This window comes from Magnolia sinica, chromosome 10 (assembly GCF_029962835.1).
Source record: "Magnolia sinica isolate HGM2019 chromosome 10, MsV1, whole genome shotgun sequence".
Taxonomy (NCBI): Eukaryota; Viridiplantae; Streptophyta; class Magnoliopsida; order Magnoliales; family Magnoliaceae; genus Magnolia; species Magnolia sinica.
The window spans coordinates 82,426,886-82,442,830 of NC_080582.1; the positions used below are offsets into that span (position 1 = coordinate 82,426,886).

General features: G+C 41.7%; 1 protein-coding gene across 1 annotated transcript; it reads left to right on the forward strand.

The window, feature by feature from the left end:
- Positions 1 to 259: 259 nt before the first annotated feature.
- LOC131217170 (pentatricopeptide repeat-containing protein At2g35030, mitochondrial-like) lies at positions 260 to 15,762 on the forward strand. Its single transcript, XM_058211967.1, has 2 exons — positions 260 to 3,156; positions 15,260 to 15,762. The coding sequence occupies exon 1, from the start codon at positions 489 to 491 to the stop codon at positions 2,568 to 2,570; it is 2,082 nt and encodes a 693-aa protein (XP_058067950.1). The 5' UTR covers positions 260 to 488; the 3' UTR covers positions 2,571 to 3,156; positions 15,260 to 15,762.
- Positions 15,763 to 15,945: the final 183 nt, after the last annotated feature.

The following is a 15,945-nucleotide window of genomic DNA, read 5'->3' on the forward strand; positions in this document are numbered from 1 at the left end:
CGCAGGAACTTCCTGCAAAAGAAATCCGCGTCCCAAAACCCCCCTCTCTCCCCAAAACCATCGTTGAACCTCTCTCTTTCTCCGTTTTTAGCAGAATGGAAAAACCCATCTCCCAAGTTCTGATATTTCTCTATTTTCTCTCACTTAACTCTTGTTAAACCTCGAGCTCTCTTTCTACAATCCACGACATCCTCTGACGCAGCGGCATGCCTGCAGGCTCCTACCAAAAGCCATGAAATCCTTCACCCAAACACTGGCAGGCTGAAATCGGAGGATTACACCAAATCCCACCGCCATCCCAAACGCGCCTGGATTCCATCCTGGAATTCGACCAATCCCATGGAATTACAGGACATCCACTGACACCACCATCATTACCTTAAAAACAATTCCATCCCTCCTAATCCTATGGAATTGGTCCGGCCAAACAGGCCCTTATAGAGTTGGACCGTCCACGCAATTGCTGGTTTGGCACGTGGGTGACGTGCATGAGTGCGTGTGGAGGAGGGCGCACGTGTGGTGGCAAACTCCGTATATATCTTCTTGGATTTGATTTTTTTTTTTTTCAATCCCTTCGCTATGAGATGTTAGCATCGATCCGTTCCCCCCCACTCTTATGCTTTCTACTGCACGTTAAAAACCTTTCAAAATCTTCGGTTTTTCCTTCTCTTCTACCTCTCGTTTCCTTATCCAATCTCTGCCCTTCATCACGAACCCACCTTGCAGACGATGCCATCATCTTCCATTCCCGCAATCTGCACTGCTCATCGAGCTTGCCTCCTAGAATTTCCACATCTCAGAGAGATGTCAGCCTTGACCAGAACATTGCTCGGTCGAATTGGATGATCAACCAACTCAGCCGAGAAGGGAAGATCTCCGACGCCCGACGCTTGTTTGATGAAATGCCTGAAAGAGATGTTGTCACTTGGACGGCTCTGATTTCTGGGTACATCAAATGTGGCTTGATAAAAGAGGCTCGCCGGCTGTTTGATGAAAGTGCAGCGAAGAAGAACGTTGTTACGTGGACAGCATTGCTTGCTGGGTACTTCCGTTTTAAGCAGATTGAGGATGCTGAGAGGTTGTTTGCAGAAATGCCTGAAAGAAATGTCGTTTCTTGGAACACAATGCTTTCTGGGTATGCGAAGAATGGGTGTGTTGATTCTGCTTATGATTTGTTTCAGAAAATGCCTGAAAGAAATGTGGTTTCTTGGAATACGATCATTACAGCGTTGGGCCAAGAAGGGAGAATTGAGGAAGCATGGCGGCTTTTTTATCAGATGCCGGTGAGAGATGTGATTTCTTGGACAGCAATGGTTGCTGGTCTTTCCCAGAATGGTAGGATTGATGAAGCTCGCAACCTTTTTGATCAGATGCCTGAGAGAAATGTGGTGTCTTGGAATGCAATGATCGCGGGTTATGCACAGAATCTGAGGCTGGATGAAGCTTTCTATCTCTTTGAGAGGATGCCTGAAAGGGACCTTCCGTCATGGAATGCGATGATTACGGGGTTTATCCAAAATGGGGATTTGAGACGTGCTCGGAAATTATTCAATGAAATGCAGGAAAGAAATGTGGTTACTTGGACTTCTTTGATCACAGGCTATGTGCAAGATGGGCAGAGCGAGGAGGCCATGAAGATCTTCTCACGAATGTTGAACGATGGAATTAAACCCAACCAAGGAACTTTTGTAAGTGTTTTGAGTGCCTGTAGCAGTTTGGCTGGTCTCGGCGAAGGAAAGCAAATTCATCAGATCATAAACAAAACCATCTTTCAGTTCAACACCTTCGTTGAATCGGCTCTCATAAGCATGTATGCAAAATGTGGTGAGATCAGCATTGCCAGAGAGATGTTTGATCGTTCAAACCAAAAGGACTTGATATCTTGGAATGGGATGATTGCTGCATATGCCCACCACGGTTACGGCAGAGAAGCGATCTGTTTGTTTGATGAGATGAGGGAAAATGGATTCAAACCCGATGATGTCACCTACGTTGGGGTGCTATCCGCGTGTAGCCACTCAGGCCTAGTTGATGAAGGGATGGAGTATTTCAATGAATTGATGAGAAATCCATCAATCGAAGTGAGAGAAGACCATTATGCATGCTTGGTTGATCTATGTGGACGGGCTGGACGACTTGAGGAGGCTGTGGAATTCATCGGCCGACTGAAGAATAAACCATCCGCGTGTGTGTGGGGGGCACTTCTAGGTGGGTGTAGTGTCCATGGGAATGTGAGGATAGGGAAACATGCAGCTAAACAGCTCTTAGAGGTGGAGCCCACCAATACTGGGACATACTTGTTATTATCTAATATATATGCATCAGCTGGTAGATGGAAAGAAGCAGCTAAAGTGAGATTGAAGATGAAAGATCAAGGATTGAAAAAGCAGCCTGGGTGTAGTTGGATTGAAGTAGGTAATAGGGTCCATGTGTTTGTGGTTGGTGATAAGTCTCATGGCCAAGCTAAGGAGATCTATTACTTGCTTCAAGATCTTTATCAGAAGATGAAGAAGGCAGGGTATGTTCCTAAGAAGGATTATAGAGTTAATCATGATTTTTTAGTAATTTAATCAGTATTCCGTCGTGATAGAGTTCCTTGAATTTGTTTATGGGTGCAACTTCAAGCGGAATGTGCACACAGAGAATTGTATGTGCTGTGGGAGGATATGTGCACAATGTCTCCTGGTGTGTGCATTGCACACTGAATTCCTGCCTTTTATTTATTTAGCTAAGCACTCGGAAGTGAAAGGTATTCTATAACAGTAACGGTGGCTGTAACAACCATCACTTACCCTTGCGATATGAGCCGTAATAGCCATAACGGTCTTTTTATTATTATTGAAGCTCCCCTTGAAAAACCATTGCACGATGTGATGTTTGTTTTGAAGCTGCCCGTGGACCCTACATTGCTTAAGGTGTCATCGAAGGCAGTTTTGAATCGGGCGGAGAGGGAATTGTGATGGCATGTTCAGGATATTCCCCTTCTGGACATCTAAGAGCACAGATGCCCATCGATCCTAGCGAGCTGGAGTCAGGGGAAGAGATTGACATTATTGGTTTTGTGAAGTTCTTGGTGCAAGGAGCTACCACGCTTTCTGGGATTTCTCTAAGGCCAGTTTCCGATGACAAGCCAGACTTCTACCAAGTGAATCACAGGTACACAAGTGGGATTTATATGTGCAATTGACCTGAGTTAAATGGCTGTCTTCTTCTCCCCATCTTGTTCTCTCATCATTTGTGGTTTTCGGAGAGTGTGGCAATCATGTTTGTAATATTTTTGAACTGGGTTTGATTTATTCTTATCCAGTTTGTGCTTACATAGAAACATTTTTTTGTTCTTTGCTGATGTTTCTTTAGTTAGCCCATTCAATAAATAGTACGTTTTGTGTTATTTCGTACAGTGTCTAATTTGTTTGAATGTGTAATGGAAAATTCAAAGCTTTGAAATCTAATGTGAAGGCGCAAATTGTGGTATGTACAGATTTTTTTAGTGGGATTTGTTTTGAAATTTTAATTGTTTTCATATGAATGTATGACGACATCTTGATTTGGAATTACTGGTACAAATGACGTTTCTGTAGATGATACTTTCATGGATTTAATTTTAGCTATTAGTTTATAAGAAAATGATGGTATTACAAAAGATACTATTAAAGTACGGGGGCAAGAAAATTATTATTATTGTTATTATTTTCCTGATAATCTGAAGGAAAAGAAGAAACAAGACATAGTAAGGTGAAGAACCAATATAGAGATATTGTTGACCACGTCGAGTCCTTAGTTCTATCACCATTAAAGTAGTGGTGATTTTGATATCTTCTCTTTTTGGTATAGTGGAAAGGAGCTTGGTAGAACTGAGGAGCCATTTTAAGATGGCCAGGTTACCTGAAGCTTTTAGTTGTTTCAGAATGCAATTGTGACAAGGGAGGAGTTAGTGAGAAGATTCTAGATTCTACATGGTGGCAATTTCAATGACTTTTCGTGGAAGGGAGATTGGTAGAACTGAAGAACCATTTTATGTGTGTATGCTCTGATGAGAAAAGGACATCCCAATGATTAAACCTTGACATAGTTTTCTTTGAACCCTTTTGAATCTTTGTTCATTCTCCAAACATATAGAGTTACGTGTTCCAACCACCATATGCCTCCCACATTGTTTAGATTGGATGGTTATCCTTTATTTTGAGAAGGGAAGATCCAATTTTGTTTGCTTCTCTTTGGGAGATTTCTTTTAGCATGTCTAGGGTCATTTTAGCACATTGGGAATCGTGAAAATATGCACAGACTGAATTGTGCTTCATCCCTCCTTGCATCTACAAAAGACTCGCTATATTGAACTAGGAATCCAACGGGTCTATGTGGAGCTACAAAAAACCTCCACTCACACTTCCTTTTTTAGCCTAGGTAGCCATATTTTTTTGATAGAGTGAAATTTTATTAAAGAAAAGGAAAGAAAGACTATCAATAGAGACAAACTTTTATAAGAGATGACCTGGATACAGTCTTTGGCAAGAGAATCTGCAATTGAGTTCCCATATGTAGGAGTAACACGAAAAAAAGTTGACCCAACAAAGTCCAAAGCCTTAATCTCAGTAACAGTAGGTCATCTCTTCCTAGAAAGTAGAAGCCGTACGTGAAGCAGATGCTCAGTTGACAACACTCCTCAAATCTCCTTCCACTTCTACGGGATGGCCCATAAAGAATTATTGCACCATCTGAAGGTCACACAAATAGTTATCAACTCGGCATGGTTAGAATCTCATTCACCAACCGGAATTCTAATGCCTTATGCTTGTCTTGAACCAGTCCACCAATGCCTAACTGCTCGGGGTTACCAATTGAGCATTGGCACCCATATTTCCAATGTTTTGTTAGTAGGTGGTGGGAAGCACATGCTTTTGGGAGTTTTCGAGCTGGTTGCAAGCACGTTGTGATCCTAGATCCATATTATTTTTGTTGATGCTGCTCCATGGGATGTACACATCATCTAACCTACCTAAGTGCTCCAAAAGCCAAAGTATTTTGTTATCCAGGGTATGCTGACATAGTTTAGTAGTAGGATAAAAAAATATATTATGGCAGGAACATTTAATGCAAAAGTGCAACTATTACACCTTTTTATTTACAAATTTCTCTCATTTTCTTGTCCTTCAAAATTAAAAATTAAAAAATATCCTCTCCTTTTCTTGTCCTTTAGCAATTAAACCATAATATTAAAAATGTAGCAATTTATGGATTTCTTTTATGAACAATTTTGATATCTTCATCACTTAAATTAAGTAAGGGCAAAAGATGTGATGATTACTCCTTGGTACTAAACTTTTGTACAATAGTAATTTTGTTTCATATTCATACCAAAGAAAGCTTTAGGGCATGTTTGATAACAGCAAAATTTTAATCCTAGGACATAGACAACTTGTCTAGGGCAGGCTTTGTCCAGTCTTGTTTGCCTACGTCACGTTGTCTTGCAATTATTCTGATGTTTTTTTAAGGGTGACGATGAATTTTATTGAGAAAACACTCAGGTGGTGCAAAAACTACAATTGAAGGAGAAGAAAATTACCATCTTCAAAGATTATATACAAGAAGCCTATTTCACAACAAGAAGTTTAGCTTTGTAGAAGATCTCTCCCACTTTGGAGGAGTTATTGCGGAAGCACCTCCCCTCCCATTCCTTTTACCCCAACTTGCCCATAATGAGGCTAGCAAAGCCAATCTCCAAAATTCCAAATAGCTCTTACATTTCTCCCTAATCCCACTTCGTGCTTGAGCAGGAATAACTCCCCAACCGAATTTAACATAACCTAGGACATTTCAAAGAGTTTGAAGAAGCAACTCCAAACCTATCCAACGAACAGACAATGGCTGGAGAGATGGTCTATAGGTTCAGTGTCTGCCTTGCACATCATGTATACATTGGGCAACACCATTGATCTCCTTTGAAGGTTGTTGATGGCAAGTATTTTCCTTCTTCCAATGAGCCATCCGAAAGCTGCAACCTTAAGGGGAGCCCCACAATGCCAAACGTTGGCCAAGCACACATTGGAGCCATCCTCGTTCGAAGAGCAAAAGAAATCATAGAAGAACCGAACCGGGAAGCTTCCCGGTTTTTCCTTTAACAAAATCAATGTCTTTATCTTCACTTACCAACATGCATAAGTGAAGGCAATCGAGAAGCCTTACAAAAGAGAAGCTTTCCGATTTATCCTTTAACCAGATCATTTTGTCTCTATCTTCACTCACCATCATGCATAGGTGAAGGCAATTGAGAAACCTTACAAACTCCTTTGTCCAACATGTTCCTCCGGCATGGTGGGGACCAAACAACATTATTTCCAAAATAAGAGCAACAATTTGACACTAGAATATTCCTTCCTACGAAGAGTTGAGCGACTATAGGGAATGCTAGTTGGAGAGATTTTCCCGATCCACACATCCTCTTGTTAACCCGATTTTGGGATCAGCACGTGGAACGTGTGGTGTTTGGTTCGAGGCCTTTCACAATGGTTCACGAAACATTCACCAACATGTAAGAGGTAGGAGGGAAGCAAACCATGGGCTATTTTATTTCTATGGATGCATGTACATTCTAGGTATGGTACAAACGTCACCCTTAATTATTCCATAGGAAAAACCATTGATTCTAAAGCAAAGCTCAATGGGCTGTCATGAGATGCATGGTGTTATACTCATGCTATGTAATGATAGCCTTAGCTGTCAAAGGTACCTATTTAGCCTTTTGGTGCTTAGGATCACTAGCTTGGGGCCTCAATATGCTCTCTATGCGGAGTGGGTAGCGACAGGCACAATTTGAAAGATGAGTGATCAATCAGTGAGTGATGTCTTGTCTTGATATACTTATGAATGTCAGCTTGTATCTCTAGCATGGCTAAAGTGATGTTGGCATCATAGGCTCATCACGTAATAGTACAAGTCAGCATGGTGGGCAGGGAGCTTCCTAGCTTTGTTAGACTGGTTAAACTTGTGGCCGTACGACAGGGAGTCGGGGCTCATAGGCCATAGAGTTATAGCTTTCCTCGACAATCAACCTTTCTCAGCTCATCGTACGAGCAGGCATATGTGTGAGGGATGATGATATGATTGACATGCACGTGTTGAATGATCACAAACCTTCAAGGTTCCCCGTGCTATCAACCTCGGCGAAGGGGATAAAGGGGTCTGCTAGGGCGATTAGAGGGCCTTGATGTCTTTGAGGTCGAGGCCAAGCTATCTCATCTTTGGGCAGCTCAAGGCCTATGAATGAGATGAGACACAATACAATGTGCATAGACGCGGCTGTGTATGAGGTGGCATGATATGCATGATGATACATGAGCATGGCTTGTAAAGCCATAAAGGGGAGTTACAATCATTTTACTAAGGGAGTTACAAACATTTTACCGAGGTCGTTCCGTGGAGTATATGAAAACGAAAATTAAGTGAAGTGATGACGTGTCATGCCACATAGCAAGCATATCCAAGCTGGCGACAACTGTAATTCAGCTGTCCTCTAATTCTTGGGAGTCAATTAGAGCGCCCCACGTGGTAGGGGCTCTTCTCACTCCTCAATAAATAGGGGAACCTTTCCCCCATTTACAACACAATTTAAAAGAAGAGACTTGCCTCTAAATTCTTCTCTCCCTCATTTTCTCATCATTCTCAAACCAAGGTTAGATCTAAAGATCGTCCAAATCTTAGATCTGGAAGTGGACAGCCAATGATCGGTGGCCAAAAGAAATTAGCGGTTGAGATCTGGTTAGTAGGTGGGCCTAAGTCACAGACTGTGATCTGTGTCGTAAATAGGCTATTAGACAAGCTGATAGGTCTTAATCTGGACCATGAAGCATGTCTTAAGATGGGCCGTATATTGGACATGAAGTGGGCTACTTGCCGAGCATGGGATTGGATTGTCCATAGGCTGAGATCTAGGCCGTGAAAGGGCCTGGATCTGGGCCACAACTTGTAAATGGGCCAGCAAGATGGCCAGTAGCTTGGGCCACAAGTGGGCTACAAACAGGGCCTGAACTGAGTCCCGATTTGGACTGTGAAATGGTGTTAAGTCCGGACCATGAATGGTGCGAATCTGGACTGTGGGATGTTTTGAATCTAGGCATGACCAGATGGGCTGAAGACTGATCAAATGGACCGTGGTTTATCAGATGGGTCCACAACACTCATGAAGTGAGAGATAGACTATTGTGATTTAATGTGTGATGGAGATTCACACATAACATCGAATCTCAAGTTGCTATCATAAGTAACCAGATCGCATCTGTTGGTGTAAAAGGGAGAACTACTTCCTGTAATGTGGATAGCTACCACGATCTTGGGCGAATGAGTAACTCATAGGCAATTGCTGGTTCCCAGAATCCCGGATACAATGAACGATGGAGGGTGAAGGGTTGATCACTGCCCTTCTGGTTTCAGCGCCAACAAGAGAGAAATGGGTGTGATGACTGCCCTTGCTTACTGCTGATCATGGATGATGGGTAACTTTTGGATGGTTCGGATTATCGGAGACAGATCCTTTTGGCTGCTGGAGAAGCCAAGTGCAGTAGATCATAGAAATGGATTCCTTCCATGGCCGATTGGTGGATACGACTCCAAATCGAGGTTTGATCTTCTGGACGTCTCATCTGATGGAGGAATTTGATTTAGATCAATGATAAATGGATTTCCAGATCTGGCTCTGTAGCTTCTGACCTGAGAGATTAAAAACAAGAGAAAGTTGGAAGAAAATCTAATTGAATATAAAGATTACAGAAATTCGAAGATCCTTCCAATAGATCTGATTGATATGATCAAATTGTAGTTGGTCCGATGAACTCACATCTGGTTCAATTAGATTGTAACAGATGCCATTGATCTGTTACTGATTCAATCAGATCTCAGTAGATCTAAGCAGGTCTCTACTGATTTTATCAAATCGAAGCTGATTCGATCAAATCTTAGTAAGCTTGATCGGATCATAGCTGATTCAGAAGAAGAAACAAGAGAAAGGAAGAAGAAAATCTGTAGTAGGAGAAGAAGATCGAAATCTGAAAGAATGAGAAATCCGAGCTCCATTACTGATCTCGATCTCTGTAAATCACTGATCTTCTTGCATGGATTGCTGATATGATCTTATCCCAGATCTGATGATAGCTTAGGTGCTGATCTTATCTTTATGGCTCTATATGCTTGACGTTGATAACTGTCCACGACCAGATCCAAGATTGCTAGACGCAGATCGCGACTGCTGATTTCTTTTGGCTACTGATCACTAGCTATATGATCTCAGATGTGACCTTAGTTTGATAAGGAGAAAAAGAGAAGAGAAAAAGAGGGAGAGAAGAATTTGGAGGGAAGTCTCATTCTTTTAAATTGTATTGCAAATGGGGGGAAGGCTCTCCTATTTATAGAGGAGTGGGAGGAGTTCCTGCCACATGACGTGTTTCAATTGACTCTCAAGAATTAAAGGACAATTGGATTGCAACCGTCGCCAGCTTGGAGATGCTTGATATATGATATACCACATCATCACTTCGTTTAATTCCCGTTTTTACACTCTACATGGAGTGACTTTGGTAAAACACATAACTCCCTCGTCAACGGTCGGATCGGGGCGATCTTGTACTAATTGGAAAGCTAACTCAAAGAGCTACGATACATGCTTGGAATTAGGCCGATCGGATGTCGTCTGGCCCACCAAATGGGACCTGTGATATGGCTTAGGCGTCCTCACTCGCAGCTGCCTGATCAGCACTATATCTGTGGTAATCAGGGCAGATCTCCCTTGTTACAAGTTGGATTGACGTGAAACAAATTTTGGGTAAAAGTTGATTTGATAATCTTTCCAAGGGCTCAAAAATTGCCTTAATCAGACATTGGTTGACCCTTGATCCGTTGTCTCAAACACGGGCCATGTGCGCTTTGCAATTTTCAGTAACTTATAAAGTGTAACATTTATTTTATTTTATTTTATTTTATTTTTTTGTGTGTGTGTTAACAGATGCTCCCACTCGAGCCCAGCAGACGACTGACATGCAACCCACCTGAGGTGGAGATGATGTAAAATTCACAGTAGGGGCCGCCTTCAAGTCCCAGAGCTTGTTGGATCTCTGTGTCTTCTCGAAACATATCCCCATTTTATAATTTATGTCACAATCCGAGTCAAAAGTATTCGGAGGCAGGATAGAGGCGTTTCACACGCAGTGTTAGTAGCTTGGGACTTGGTGCCCACTTATTCACTCAATGTGCCGGCGCACTTAAGCAATCCAAAATCCATAATTCGTCTTCCTTCTACAAAAGCCCCTTGTGATGGAGATATAACTTCCCCAATGACCGCGTGGAATCGAAATGCCAGCATCTTAGCCTATATCTTGTACAGACCACCTAAGAGACCTATGAGTATAAAGTTTTGAAGACTTTTGGCACCTTTTTTTTTTCTTCTTCTTGGATTCAGCTATCGGGAGAATGCAAATGTTGCCTCTCGATCGGGAGGATGCGAATGTGTCTCATTTTGAGATCCTATTGTGTAAAGAATGTAAAGAGAATTTGCTAAAAGGAAGAAATCCTATGTCTTTGGGTGAGGATCATGTGATTAAATCCGCCCTCTCAATTCTTCCTCTTTACAGACCATCTCTTTTTAAAATGCCAGCGAGCGTTGCAAGGAAGATTGAGAAAATTCAAAGGGTTTTCTTATGGGAGGGAAGAGAAGATGGACATAAGTTTCTTGTTAATTGGGAATATGTTCAAAAGCCAAAGGGGTAGGGTGGTGTCAGTGGGGAGAAAATCTGGGCTCTTCTTATGATATGGCTGTGGAGAGATGGCATCTTTGGTAAGTATGGTAGTTCGGGTGAGGGGAAGTGGTTCTCTGTTTTGCTGTTTAGGAATACATGCTCTAATGTGTGGAGGGCAATAAGCATCATTAGGACGAGAGCTGGCCATTAAGGTTGGTCAATACCAAACAAAGTTGGGAGCTTGCTTCTTTTTTTCTTTTTTTTTTTCTTTAAGTTAGCTTGTTAGTACACACCCATGTTAGTACACACACTCCAAACAAAGTTGGGTGCTTGTTTGAGGAAGGAACTTGCTTTGTTGTGGGCTAGGGAAATAGAATCCAATTTTGGAAGGATATTTGGCTTGGGGATACTTGGTCAGAAACCTCTTTCCCCTTGCTTTTCTCTGTAGCTACGAACAAAGAGGTCATGGTTGTGTATTGCTGTGAGATCTTGGGAGGAGCCACATTGTGGAATGTAGTTCATTGAAGAGATTTAAACCAAGATCAATTGCGGGGTTTTGGCATCTTTATGACTTCACTTCAGGATGTAACCATTGATCCCTCGAGTGAGGATAGGAAGTCTTGGAAGAGGGCCGTGGTGGTTGCTTCTCTTCGAAATCTCACTTGTTTAAGATGTGTGAGGTGGTTTTACATCTTAGAGGTCTTTTAATGCTTGCACACAAAAGATAGAGATCTAAAGGGATCTTTCAAATGCAGACTTTAACAAATTTTAGATCTAAAACATATCCTTAAAATGATGCCTAAATTTCAAATCCATAAAGGTAAATAACTACTAACATGATTCTAAATCTCAAAAGATCTTCCCAAAATAAAAACCTACTAAATACTAATGACTTAATGACACATAAGATCTTATTAAAGATTCCCCTGGATGCAATTCTCCCAAAATAACCAACCTATCTTGAGATGGGCCATTTTACATCCAATCCCACAACCAAAGTGGGTCCATTTGATGGTGATGGATGGGCCGGAAGCATCGATGAAACTTTCTAGATGGTCCTAAAGTGCACAAGGACAAGTATTATTGCCCTTACCCTTTCCTTCTATAGAAGCTTCTTGGACTGGTGAATCACTTTTCATGTGCCATTCATTTGCTTCATCATCACTTCTATTATTTGTCACAAGAGTATTCATGGTTCTTATCTCCATCCCTCTCAGGACTATAGCTATGCCCACTACTTGTGCATATAACTGTAGATTTGCCCATTGATTGTCATGGGTCCCCGACCTGAACTGAGGATTGCATGAGTAAGAACACGTGAAGTTTTGGAATCGAACTGGCTTGGCGATTGTGTGCAAAATGCTGATCTTGTTATATGGGTAGATATGGCCATTAAAGTAAAAACGGATCAATGGATCTGGTTCATAGATCACGTGGAAACCATGATTAGTGATACGGGCAGATCTGACTATTACTAGTATTCTGGTCTTTACAATGCCCGAGGAAAACAATAACTAAAGGAAAGCATCAGTAATCATGAAGGGAGAAAAAGGGGCCATGTGTGATCATGCAGATACGTGTGCTCATTGGGGGGGTCCAAATGTGCGGAACTTGTGATTGGGTGGGACCCGCTCTAGATCTGTTGTGTGTCACACATTTGGTTGCATTGGGATGCGCAACATTCCCATGGAAAGGTTTGGCTGGGGGGAATTTTGGAAGTTTGGGACAATCACTTCTGATAGTGGGATCAGTGAATTTGCTGTTTCAATCTCTCTTGTGAAACAAAGATGATGATTTAAGTGGCCGGGTAGATCTGTTTGTGGTCTGTGCTGAAAAACAATAGCAAGGCCGTTTGGGATGAATTGGACAAGTTTAAAGCCCATGGGATCTCTTCTAGTGCATTGCATGGATTTGGACACAATCATATTCTTGTGTGTAAATTTCAATACAAGGTATGCGTGTACATTCTAGCATTATATTATCTTCTGGATTCCATTAATTGGGATTAACTTCCCAATGGAATGGGCGTTATTTGCTCGGTGCAATAACCAAGTAGTCCCATCTATGTGCAGATTTGATAGGTTCTTCATTTCTTCGTATTGGGAATTGCATCAACATCCACTAAGTGCCCTTCCCAAACTTCATAGTTCTCTAATACTCAGTGCAGAAGTGCTCCTGAGGCCCTTGCGCATTCAAATTCCTAGGTTTACAATATGGTGGAGAAGTGTGGGACAGAATTTAGGTTCTGATGGTTGGTCTGTTTCAAAATTATGAAGAAAGCTTTAAGAGCCTGAAGAGAAGACTCTTAGGAAGTGGGTACTCTTAGGAAGGTAGAAGAAAGCGATGATCTGATTCTTGATCAAATTGAGGAAACTCAGCTGCCTGACTAAGGGATAAAGGTCCCACAAATGTCTTCTTCTTCTTTTACTATTAAAAAAAAAAAAAAAAAACAAAAGGGGGAGAAAAAGAGTATCAGCGAATAATGTTGAAAGAGAATTTCATAAAACAGTTGTTGAACAGGTGTCTGTGTCCTCAAAATTCTGTATACTGCCCCTTTTTTTTTAAAAAAAAGATTGGGAATGATTTGTTCAACCTTACGGGATAATTTTGGCTGTTTCCATTCAGTTAAACAGTTCATTTAAATGGAAGAGCATGGTCTTTTCACTGCAAATATGGCCTGGGGCCTTTGTATTTCCTAGCTCTGTATGTTGGATCTCTGTTTTTCCTAGCTTTATACGTTGGATCCCTGGATCCTTTTCATTTCTAATAAATGCTCTCTTATCTATTAAATAATAATTAGATTTGACGAATTGCTTGGAGACAGGCAATTAGTAATGAGACAATTAGATTTGAAGAATTGCTTGGAGGCAATAGTTGAAGTCCTTGGGGTTAAAAGGAGATAGGAATGCCACCTTTTACCATTGGATTGCCAATGCCAGGAGAACAAAATCTCTCTAGGGTGAAAATTGGAGAAGCAATCATGTAAACTAGAAAGAGATTTAAAAAAATATCCACAAGGAGAAGGTGATCCTGCATCTTCTTGATAATTTACAGTTAGAAAAAATTTCACTGGATTGAGCAGATTAGTTTGGATGAGTTTGTGGATGAAAAAGAAATGTAGTGATGAATCTTGGTAAAGACAAGGTGCCGAGTACCTATGGGTTTTCTTGTGTTATTCCAGTGTTTGTTAGGAGAGTTAAAGACAACTTTTGTAGAAGTGCTTAATGAATTCCACCGGAGGACGGGGTTGAACTTGTCTCCCGTGCATGTGGAATTTCGGGTGATGGTTATCTTGGACTTCTTCAGGATTGATCCTCGGTGGTAAATAGTCAATGCCCCAACTGAAAATAAATTGAAAATAACTGTTGTTTGGTGATGCTCCTTTTAGATGGTGGAAACTGAATTAATCTTGTTAATATGGAAGAGTGGGATTGTGGGAGTGGTTAGAGGCGGAAATGGGTTGATTGCTCTCTCGTTCTCGGGAAATGTGGGTGAGGGTGGCGCAAGTAGAGTTGAGGCTGTTGCTTTGAGAGAAGGGCTTCACCCTTTGGCTTCAAAATCTTTCTGGTCCGCTGATAGAGACCCTCGGGTTGTGCCTGGGCCTAGGTTTTGTCAAATCTTCTATTGAGGTGCCGATTACTAAATGTGCTTGGGGTCGGGCTGTCCTGATCTGGCTTGTCAAGGGCCTTGAAGGGGATGCTGAGTCATGGTGCTTGGTCTTTTGTTTGTTGAAAAATCTAGTGACTTTACATGGTTACAGAAGGAAGTATAATCAGGAATGACAAATTGCATTGGCTGGAGCTAACAAACAATGTTTGCTTTAGATGGAATTGATAAATAATGGTGGCCCATTTCTTCATGGAAATGCCTTGATCAACCCCCGAGGAATCAGGTGGAGTCGAGGATTCTATCAGCGGCTGGAGAGAGCTTATTTGCAGTGCTTTAGGCAGACATCTATGTTGAATTCAGCCTGTAATGCTTCACCTGTTAGCTTTTCCTATCGGCGTGGTTTTAGCAGTCGGCAATAAGTCCACTGTGTGTGGCACGATGCTGGAAATCGGGCTACCTTTCAGGAGCTAAATGAAAGAAAAGAGCTACTATTATCAGATGAGGAAGTTTCGTGGGCCATACGCAGATTGGTGACCTTCGAAGGTGAAGCCTGATACACCGAGTGTGCCACCTTTTCTTCATCTATAAGAAATTATGCCATGCCACGTCAAATGCAGAGGGGGAAAGCTGTCTCTGTTGACAATTAAAACTGCTCCCGAGTCGTGCTTTTGAAATTGATGTCGGGGAGTAACGGTCAGGTATTTTGTGTGTTTGATCTTGATGAGATGATTAGAAAATGTTGTTTACTCTGCTTTTTTTTTTTTTTTTTTGGGTCTTGAAGTAGCCATTGGAAGGAACTGGACCACTGGAGCAGGCCCGGTGGGTATCGAGGACATGGGGAGCACTCAAACAAATGCATTGATATTGATGAGATGATTAGAAAATGTTGTTTACTCTGCTCTTTTTTTTTTTTTTTGTCTTGGAAGTAGCCATTGGAAGGAACTGGACCACTGGAGCAGGCCTGGCGAGTATCGAGGACATGAGGAGCACTCAACAAAAGCAATGCATTAGAAGACGGCTTTGGAGCGGATCATGGGGTGAAGATACTCTGACATCTGCAAGGTGGTGGGTAATGATCATGGGCCCCACCTGCTGTTGTGTCAGGGAAACAGGGTTCCATCAGGTGTTTATTAGCTCTATTGGGAAACATCTGAACCATTAAGCTAACATTCCTTGCAAGGATTGTACCAATTCATGTGTTCTTACTAATCACTGCAAAAGAGACTTTCTCCAGTCAGCACCTTTGAGGATTACAAAATGGATAGGCAAAGAAAGAGGTCCCACCAACGGTCCATTTTGTGGTCATTACAGTCGGCAGCAACGATCAACCAACCTATCCATGGCAGGTTATAAGATGACTGGTCCAGATCTTGTACCTGTGCTGAGTTTCAGGACTGCTAGTAGGAAGGAAATGGAAGTGACTTCATGAGCACAGGTACCAGCAATACCCATATAAAAAATGGCAACTTCTATTGATGGTCATGTATATATCTATCTGATCCGTCCAACTTTTTTTTTTACCACATTGCAGTTTTCATATGGGCCGAATTGCAGCTGTTAAATACTCATTGGACAATCCTAGTTAAAGTCAGTATGGGAACTGCACAACCATGAA